The sequence below is a fragment of the Alosa alosa genome, chromosome 20 (genome assembly GCF_017589495.1).
Source record: "Alosa alosa isolate M-15738 ecotype Scorff River chromosome 20, AALO_Geno_1.1, whole genome shotgun sequence".
NCBI classification, from domain to species: Eukaryota; Metazoa; Chordata; class Actinopteri; order Clupeiformes; family Clupeidae; genus Alosa; species Alosa alosa.
The window spans coordinates 19,328,375-19,339,357 of record NC_063208.1 but is presented as its reverse complement, the minus strand read 5'-3'; the positions used below and the strand labels follow the sequence as shown (position 1 = coordinate 19,339,357).

The 10,983-nt window shown below is 39.9% G+C and overlaps 1 protein-coding gene across 1 annotated transcript; it reads left to right on the top strand.

Annotated features, from left to right (window-relative positions):
- Positions 1 to 2,193: 2,193 nt before the first annotated feature.
- mbpa (myelin basic protein a) lies at positions 2,194 to 10,087 on the top strand. The gene is given in 7 exon segments (XM_048230380.1): positions 2,194 to 2,467; positions 5,191 to 5,295; positions 5,642 to 5,671; positions 7,048 to 7,068; positions 8,853 to 8,954; positions 9,910 to 9,925; positions 9,928 to 10,087. Coding segments are annotated over 7 exon segments (423 nt in total). The 5' UTR covers positions 2,194 to 2,347; the 3' UTR covers positions 9,957 to 10,087.
- The last annotated feature ends 896 nt before the right edge of the window (positions 10,088 to 10,983 follow it).

The window sequence follows — 10,983 nt, the reverse complement described above, 5'->3', positions numbered from 1 at the left end:
CAGTATCAGTGTTTCATATCAATAAACTATTTTCTACACACAGTAAAGTTGGAATTTAAACAGGTCGTTTACCAATTGCTCTTGTTAAAAAAAAAGATGTAGTGACCTAATGCTATTATTGGCTTGCAGGTGTGCAGTATCTGTTAGTTTTATCTACAATATTCCAAAAATAGATGATCTTTTCCAAAAAATCAGTTCAGCCCAAATTGTTGTCAATGAATAGACCTTTGTTTGGAAGCACTCTTTTTTTGTAACTTTGGCTGTTTTTGAGGAGGAAGGCAATGGAGAGGTCATGCCAACCAAGTAAAGTTCTTGTACATTGACCCATCATGCAGAATAACATAGCCCTCTACCTTGCACTGTGACTCTCCCATTGCTACAATTGCTAGAAGAATCGCTTCCAGCTGCAGTGTGGGTGATTTGGCCCAAACGCTGCATGCCTCTCAAAGTGGGGGGCTATACAGCTTAGCTCCATGGCTGCCATTGTCTTTCGCTGTGCTCCTCCTTGACCCCTGCCAAGACAACAAAGCCCCGCGTCTTCTGAGCACAAGGGCACGAACAGTGTGACCTGCCTACTCCCTGCATTCCTGCCGGCTATCTCCGCGCTGCCAGTGGGCGCACACCAGAGGCACGGCAGGGCTGACAGACCAGCCTCTGTGGATGCGGCGTGATGGACAAACAACGGCCCGGATTCCAGCAACGGGCTTCAGAATGAACCGCAGTTGTTGGGGTTCGCCCATGCTGCCATATGGTATGGCACATGTAATGAATGCATCCGCTGAGGCATACCCATGCAAAAAGGAAAGCAAGCAAAGGATAGATTGCCCATGCTCTTGTGGATACATTTAATCAGTGCAAACATACAGTACTGGTGGACTTAAGGTGACTTTTCTGTCATTGGCAGGTAGCTATTGACCTAAATTGGGTCTCCAGTATTTCAGGATGCCATTTCATGCAACACTGGAGGACTTACCAGTAATTACCTGAATTGTCACTGGAGCCCAAGTCCTGCAACAAGAAGTAGACTGATAAACAAACAACAATACTGAAAATCCATCTTTTTTTAAGTTGCAAGTTGACATAAAATTCTTAATAAAAAATCTGTTTTAAATGGGTGTCTCAGTCACTCCGCCTATTACAAAACCTTATAAACTTTTGTTTCAGATCATAATGGCAATAGAGAATAATTGACTCCATTGCAAGACCTGGAAGAAGTCTAAATAACTTCCCTTTCACATGTTGGGGTATTATTTTTCATGTCAGTTATTCGCAAAAGACGATTCTGAGATACATCAGGAAATGACTCATTTGTGGCCCTCAGGTTTGCTTTCGACAAATGGAATCCATCTTTCAGGGGGAACTCCGTTCATATTCGAGCAACAGGCCAAAATAACCACACTACAAAAGCCAACTGAGTTGAAAATATTTGTATGCTATGCTATTAGACTTCATGCAACATAACACACCACAGAAGTCACTTTGTTCTTTGTTCCCACTGGTCCCCTTTCAAAAAGCCTTCACGTTAATTTTTAAACATCACAATTTTCTTTCAGTGGCATAACATTGTATTTGAGGATATTGTCACAAAGCAATAATAGTAGTAATAGTTTGATAAATAATGACTGTTATAAGTCTTCCTCAATTCAAAATAAATGTATTAATTAAATAGATTGTGACCTTGAAAGACCTCGGCCATTGTCATTTTTGGACAACCCCATGACAGAATCTCTCTGTATTCAACGCATCATATATCTGCACTGTATAGGTCCATATATTCTTTTATATACTCAAAGGAATTGACTTTGTACTGAATTTAAAGCATGAAACATCTATAAGACATATCAAAATGTAATCTTTTTGTGAAATAGGTAGAAACCATCCGTTAACAATGGCTCTTTTGTGCCATGGGACTGTTTTGCATTGTGGCCAGGTTCTTGTGCATAGACAGGCCTTGTTTATTTGAAGCAGATGCAGACCCATCGAACAATGGCTTCCCCTCAACGGACGGCAGTGACAGACTCGAGAGGTCACAGGCACGGAGGGTCCAAAGACTGCTTGGCACAATAGGGCCACGCCCACTACTGATGTAGCCCCGTGGACCCACCTCATCTCCCATGATGCTTTGCAACTGTGGGGTGTGTGTGTGTTGGGGGAGACGGGGGGTGATGGGGGGGCATATCTTCAAAGACCAACTCTCAGCCCTGGGTGAGTTGAAGTTGAAGCGACAGAGGACTGTGGAGGATTTATAGGCAGGACTGGTGTGGTAGTGTGGATCGTACTCAGGGCTCCAAGTAACTCCAGCTGTTAGAAGACCTGTAGCCATCCAAGCCAGAGAAACAAAGTCAGCATGGCCACTGCAAGCACCTCAGGTCAGAGTGCCTTCGGACTGGGCAGGAAAAAGAAGGCTCCCGGGCTCCTGGACCAGATTGGCAAATTCTTTGGAATAGACAAGAAGAAAAGAGGCAAGGTGAGTCTCAAAGGGTCTTTGTGTTATGTGGAGAGGATGGTATTCATATGCTACTCCATATTTGCAATGCATTAGCAATGCATTAACTGAGTTTAAAGTATGTATTATTTAAATTCTGAAAAAAGATTCCGAGGATGCTATAATTGCACTCATTTAAGTTTTAAATTGGCTGAATTTCAAGAAAGGTTCTTATGAGTTCAAAATGCCTTATACAACCAAAAAAGGAATAATTGCTGCCTTGTGTGTGGACGACATGCAAAGTGACATGCCATTTTAAAAGCCACATGCATTTCTGTTTGAGACAGTGGACGGCTGTGCCTTAATTGGCCTGTGTGTGGTAATGCAGACATGGCAGAAAAGCTATTGTACATGAACTATGAGTTCATGTCGCAGTCAAAATAGATGAGCTAACCTCTTTTAAACGTCATCAGCCCAATGTGTCCCTCCAGTGTGTTCAGTGTGTCACTAAGTGGATGATGACACCCGTTTTAGTGACTTAATCAAAATGTGTAGAGAGAGACATAAAATGAGGACATGGTGGATGTGGACTGGTGATCTGTGGTTGCCCTGGGGTCAGGGAAAAGAGAAGCTCTGTTAGATTATAATGAACAAAACTTTCCATGGCATGTATATTGTACTTGCTACATTGATACAAAAATAGCGCAATACTGCTCACTTAAGGAACGGCATCAGATTTATTTAATACAGTGATGTTTAGGTCTGTCAGACCTTCCCTGGAGTGTTTGTCAGAGTAGCTGCCATATCAGACATCAAAGCCAGCTGGAGTAACTGGGTAGGGTAACTACTTGGTTAGAGAAAACCCCACATTTGGTGTAAACTGAATAAGGTGCCAGCTATTTGTTTTCCACCTAATAAAGCAAGCAATAAAGCATTACATTACTCCTAAAGCTTTTGGTAAATGCTTGAAAAGTAGTGGTGTATCTCTTTGAAAGGACATTTTTAGACATGATTTGTATGTGCAGAATAATTGTTGTAGGCTGTGGGTGTATTATCAATCCATTATTTCTCTGTTGGTAGAACCAGTGTGTCATGTGCAAAAATGTTTTAGCGTGTGGGAGGAAAGTTATGCATTACAGAGAGGAGAGTGGCTACGAGCACACACATCAATCATGTTTCAGTGACAGGAACAGAATAAACTCAACTCAGTTTATTGGTTATTTTAAGCTTTGTTATAATTCAACTATTCTGCATAGTTGACCTTATCATGCTCAACAATATGTCATGGATGAGAAAGAGAGAGCCTTGCAAAGAGTATGTACATATTTCACGCATGCTACATACATCTTAATTTCTCTTTAGGAATTTCTCTTTTGGGAATTTCCTATGTGAGCAAACTTAGGACCAGCCTATGAAGCCCACTAGTGTGTCAAACTAGTTGTGTTCATGGTTGTGGCCAAAACATAGCAGTACCTTTACTTCCACACTACCCTATTGTTGTCTAGATTCATAGGTTTATTTTGGGATGGGAGAACAGCAAACAGAACTAATGCTGGACTATATGCGTCACTTGGACTATGATCAACATGGAGGTCATATCTAGCATCAATGCTTGCACTTGTTTGCCAATGGACTTGGTGTCCATGAGGAGCATTGATGGGTGTATGTGACATCTGAGACATTGGGAGGGTCCCCTCTAGGGTAAGACATGACAGCATAGGGAGAGCCTCGTCCACAGTGCTGGGCTGTTTGCCCAACCTGTTGCCACAGGGCCAAGGGGTTTATGTGAGGACTGGAGAATGACATAGATAGTGTAATGAGTGTGGATGCATTTATCTGCTCTATTTGTGTTTTTGACCATGTATAACAAAAGTGATTGTCCTCTAAGTGGTGCTTTAAATAGTCCCTTTTTTTTAATGAATGCAGATGAAGTGCTGATTTAAAAGGAACAAAACTGCTAACTACCATAATTCTGCAAAGCTTCATGAAACCTTGAGTCCTATAACTAGAGTAATGGTCAATGCATATAGCTAATGTGTACAAAAGAATGTAAACTATTTTCAGATATTTTAATATACATACTGAGGATGACCCCTTTAAAACATCCTTTTCCCTATCATCATCATATGAGTTAAGATAGTTTGTTTTCCCTATAACTGCAACATGTAGTGTAAATTGAAGAATCCTCATCATTTTGCAGTGAGATGCAACCGATGATCTCATGATCACCTCTGGTGGGTGCTGAGTTTCTGTGCACGTCATCAAAAATGCAAGTGGGTGCTGCAGCTTCCGAATAAATCTTCTTTCTATGGAAGAACCCCACCCATGAACCTACACCTAGCTTCCCACTCAAAAAATTCTCCCTCATTGCCTCTCTATCCATGACTTTTTATGGCATGAGCACTAGGGGGCGCCATTAGTGTTAGTGGATGTCCAACTATAACCAAATGCACATAGATGTATTGACTAAATTGTAAACTTTGTTCAGAAGCTTTGCCATGATGAGATTATGTGACAACTACTCATGGGGCATACTGTGTCTTTAAATGACCACCTACCCTTAAACGTTTTTTTAAAAAAGTGTAATCATTACATTTATTGACATAGAGTGAAGTGCTCATAATGTGTATAACCATGCAACTGTGACTGAAATTAATCTACATGTTTTACAGGAGCATAATGTGACATTGGCATGTCTTCTAGGAGTCTGTACGCAAGACAATCTTACCTTTTAGGGGTTTTAAGTGATACTATTTTACTTTAAGGGATCTTTCCGTGGTCACCTGTCATCCTCACCCCAGAGGCCTCAGCACTCCTCATCTCGTCGCCGTGGAGATGAAAATGTGGTGGTACACTTTTTCAGGAGCTTTGTGAGTGAACCTATACCATGTACTCTGTACAATAAATCCAATGATTTCTGTGTTTACTGATGCTGCTAAAATGGCTTAAAAGGGCATACATGTTTTACTGTGTAATGAGTATATGATATAAATATTTGACTAATTTAATATATAAATGAATAAGGATATACATTTAATATATATTACATAATGACCCAGTATCAGTAGACCTCAAAGTCATATTCAGTTACTTTAGTTTTAAGCATGATATGTGTATTTGCACCCTACTCTAGCTTGTGAACATGAACAAATGAGAAGTGAGAGATTGAGGATGATGTTGTTAGATGGTATTTCATGGATTTGTTTCTCTTTTTAGGTGTCTTCATCCCCCCGTCCAAGGTCAAGGGTAAGTAATGTGTCCCTCACAAATACTCATACACTGTTGACATTGAAGAGCAGCCAACATCCAATTGTGATATAATGTCACTGATTAAAAGGTGTGGTTTGTAGATTTCTAATTAAATAATTAGAATGTAAAAATATATTTTTCTCCACGCTAGCTAGCTGAAATGGCTGGACTGAAATATAGAGATCTCGGGATACATGTGTTCCAGTCATCTGGTTGCTCTGGGTGTTTTACATTTTTGTAATGTTGTGTGATTTTAATAATGTACAATAATACCAGTGGACACAATCTTTCCACTTTTCTTAAGAATTGCACCTTCTACATTTTGAAACATTTCCCCAAACAAAAATTGGCACCATTTGATAGTTTAACATGGCCACCAATCAGAGAGTACTGCATAATATGCACACTCAAATTGTGATTCTCTCTGTGATAAGTCTAAAGCATGCGTCTAAAGGTGAGCAGCCTATTAAGAACATAACTTTTTTTATCTGATCATTTTTCAAAGTTTCAAATTACTTTATTGTCAATTTCTTCACATTTCCAGACATACAAAGAGTGTTTCTCACTATGATGTGAAGACAAGACATATTTGACCAATTTTAAAACAGTTCAAGTAAAACAAAAAAGGTAAGTAAATAAGTAAATAAGAGGGACATATAATAATAATGAAAAAATAAGAGCAGCAAAATTTTGTTGAAAAGCATAGGTCAATAAAAAACTAGTTACTGTAAAAAATACTATAAAAATGACCTAAGTAATAAAAAAAGTGGCATAGATTTGTGCAGCAGAAGTGTTGTGTTTCAGGACAACAACTAGGACAACAAAAAAGTGTACAAGTTAGACTATACTGTTGAATTGTGGGTCCAATGTCCAGGATGTTATGTAGCTGAGGGTGGAGGGGGAGAGGAGGGAGAGAGTTCAGCATCCCACACAAAAATGGTTCTAGATGTTGGGCGTGCCAATTGAACCAAGATGTTAAAAGGCACTGAGCGGGGTGACTTGCATCTACTCGCTATGGGTGAGGTGCATAAATGTCCTGTCAAGGGGATAGCACCAATGATCCTTCCAGCTGTGTTCAATCCTGCAGGGTGTTGTATTCATCCATTTGTTAAACTTTTTTTCATGGATGTTTGATAGGTGGACAAAAAATGTGCATCTGACTAAAAAGTAGTAGACTATACTGTTGAAGGTCGGCTCTCACACACAAAAATGGTTCTAGCATTGAACCAAGATTTAGGCAGAATCCTGTCAAAGATATGGTGGTGTAATCCTGTGAGCTTCATCCTGTTAAACTTCATGGCTCAGTTCTTCATTGCAGTTCTTCATTGCTGAGGTGACTTGACGCATCATGTTCTTATCTCTTTTCTCCTTAGTGGAGAGAGTTCCTGAGTTTGGTATGTCAAGTGTGATTTGGACTAAAAACCTTATTCCATTCACAGCCCTGAGTGTGACCGGTTTCTGACAAGACCCCCTGCCTCTTTGTCTTGTCTCTAATGATGGTGTTGTCTTCTCCTTTAATGACCTTTGATGTTGCTTCCCCTCCTGTCTTATTCACTGCTTGTGTGCCATCTCCATCTGATTTCTCTTGTTCTACTCAACCAGGTTAGGGGAATTATTAGCCTAGATGAACCCAGACAAACCTGTTAGCAAATTTGAATTTGCATATAGTCCGATATCAGTATATATCAATGCATCTTCTCAACAGGAGACTTAGTATGATTGTGACTCAGTTTTTTCCCCAAAGAGAACATACATTAATGTTCAATAGTGACACTTGAAAAAATAGTGTGCTATTGCCAGAAATATCATCCCTATCCATTAGGTATCATGTTAGAATATTCATGGTAGGATGTTGCCTTAGGAATACATCACCAGCATTTGCTACAAAAAGTTGAATACATATAAGATATAGATGGCAGACATCCCATTGAACTTCACTGCTTTGTTGTCACAGCTAGCTAAGAAATTGCCCCCCTGGAATTGAAGCCCTGATACTATGAAACCAGAACAGTTGTCTGTCTTTTTTTCTGGCACGGCGGTCCAGAACGAGTGTGTGCTTCTGGATGGCTTTGACACAGCGGAACTTTTTATGCACCGCACCCGGTAAAGCATTTTCTCTCTTAGGGGTTCCTGACTCCTCTGTCCCTCCCTCCCTACACCCTAACAGCCTCCTCTCCTTGGTCCGTCAGACTTCATTTCAACAGTAAGAACATATGTCTCAGACACACTGAAAGTGGTCAAGGATGCTAGATTGACAAATGCTGCAAGCTAAAATGGTCCTTGACCACATTAGAAATGAGAAAGCATTATTAAATAGTGAGGGCCTATGTGTTAATTACATGGGTAACCCCTCAGTTTGTTGTTTGTTTAGTGTGTCGGTGTCTTGTGTTGAAATGGAGTCCTTAATGTTGACTGATGTATCTCTGTCCTAATCACCATCATCTTCTTGTGGCTGGACATAGCTACCCTTGAGCTATGTACAAACTTGGTCTGTTTTACCTGCATGCATTAACAGTCCCATTGGAGAAGAGGTCTTCCTCTCTTCCCTCTTTGATCATAATAATACAGATTCCAATCCAGCATTGATTGTCAACTCTCAATGCAGTCATTTCAGTAGCACATACATAATACATGAACAATGTAAAAAGTAATACATGAACAATGACCAAAAAAAAATGGATGTTCTCATGGTACTATAGTAATTTATTTTATAATTAAATAGAATTCTAGATGTTGTTTTGGATTAGGGAAAACAAAAATATTGATATAGTATACAATTGTGATATTGCATTATTTCTATTGCTGGTTAACCAGATGAGAACTATTGTAACAGCATTGAATGTTCTGCCTTGGTCATTATAGCAGAAACTTATTCTTTTTGTTGAACTCTGTTCAATTTACTAAATCAAATAGTTGGGTATGGGTGAGGTCTGCTTGTTTACATGCTATTACATGTAATTACAACACAAACTTCCACCATCCACTGTAAAAGATGATAAATCATCCAAAATTATTTGACTTTATTGAATAATCCTTTTGTTTTTTGCTTGGAAATGTAGTCCATTCTGGACAAGCACATTAGTATTTATGCACACACACACACACACACACACACACACACACACACACACACACACTCACACACAGTTTGGGTTCTGATAAGGGGCTATTTCTTCAGGGGGGCCCTAAGTCCTCGACGTCACGTGCTGCAGAGAGCCTACGATCGCCACGCAGACGACGCCGAGACCAGAGCAACACACTCTCCCGAATCTTCAACCTGGTGAGACTTACAGGCTGTCAGGCCATGGGACCCCAAAGCCCTGCCCTTAGTTCACACTGCTGGCCATCTGGCAGTCTCCGCTAGTCCTACCTGGGTCTTGGCTGTGGTGATGGGCATTGCCATTGTATAACTTTACCCATTCTCTGTGACTTGTAACATGTAACTTCACAAATCCTGACACGAATCATGCGTCAGAATTTTTGCAATATCAGTGCATAACTGAATCACTCTACTTCAGAAATGGTGTATTTATAGTATAAATTGAATCTAATCCGTGTAATCTCTCACCAAAGACATAATTATCAAAGACAGCACTAGCCTAGTACTACTGTCTCACAGGTTAATATCTAACTATGTTGCCAATAGTGCTAATTGGTGAGCAAAATAAACTAGTAAATCATATTGTATTATCCATTGGTGAAAATATATTGAAATAGTGATTCTGCACATTTCATGCCATTTTATAACACCATTATTGTGGTTAAAGCCATTTCCTGCAGCTGCTTTAAATCAGTGGTGCTTTCTTAACCTACTTCTACATTTACAGGTGTTACAACATTACTATGGACATAAGCTGACAATAACAATCAGTTTTCTTCTCTAAAATCTCATATAGTTACCTGTCTCACTCAGAGAAGAACTTGAAGGGCTAGCGAAGAGCTTGACACTTTGCACACAAATTGCCAAAATGGAAATGAGTAAAACATCCCTCATAACTGACAGTATGACAATCCTTATATAAGAGTGCAATATAACATCTTTCCTTTCCCCTCATGTCTGAAATCTCTTTTATGTGCTCTCTCTTTACTCTGGACTCCTACGTGGGAATTCAAACAAGACATGAATTACATGAGTTCCATCTAAGTGCTTATTTGAGTGTCTTAAGTGAGCTGAATGCACCCCCACCCCCACTATCTCTCTGTGAGTGAGACTGAGTACGTTGCTTCACCTGCAGGGAGAGAGCCGATCCCGCTCCCCAAACGCTGGAGCACCATCTTCTGAGCCCCCAGTGAACGACAGGAACACGGACGAACGTGTGAGAGAGTGCAGAGGCGGTGAAGAGTATGACGATGATGAAGAGAAGAAGAAGAAGAAGGAGGAGGAGAAAGGAGACGGCTGTTTGACTGACTCAAGTTTTGAACAGATTAACAGACTAACGCCTGCCACCATTGCTTCTGTAGGACACAATCTAAGCAGTTAATTCACATGTGTGTATTACTGAGTGACAAGAAAACAAATGCAGCTGTTTGTCCATGCTAGAGGTACACTTCTAGTATCACTTCATTCATTCATAAGGTGTAACCGTATATTTATTTTCACAAAAGGCCTCCAAGTTTGCTGTGATAGATTAGTGATGTTTAAAGTATTGAAATGCAAAAATAAGGAAAAATCTACTGAATACCTTTCAGGTCAGCATTAGCCTACAGCCTAGCAGTCCATTTTAATTATTCCATCACTAAACTGACAACTGTGGAAGGCTTTAGAATCATCTGGTTGACCCTTCATCTTATTTTAGAACAACTCAGTAAGGCCACACCTGGAATCTGATCACCATACATACATAGATGCCAATATGAGTAGCTAATATATCTCATTTAAAATTCTTCCCAGACTAAGTATGTGAAGTGACTGTTGATATGTGTGAATATGCCTCACTCTGCAGAACCTGCTCAATCTGGAGGATCTTGATTTTTGTTTGTGGGTGTCTCTGTGTCTTTGTGTGTGTGCGTGTGAATGTGGTCTTCAAAAAGTTCTTTTTGTATAAGGGCTTGTGTGGGCTTTCTTTAAAAATACAAGGAGAGAGCAGTGAGTTTCTTTAAAATCTAGAATTTGCCATTCTTTTTACTTAACAAATTGAAATGTATCGTGCCTAATTGCAATACTTAAATCCCTATCCATATAGAGTGTTCCGAATAACACTGCATGAAATGTGCCCTTTCATTGAACTGCTGATACAAAAGCCTGCACAGTGCACTAAATGGCGTCTGTACACGTTTAAAATGTACAGGTTATCTGTAGGAATTCAACC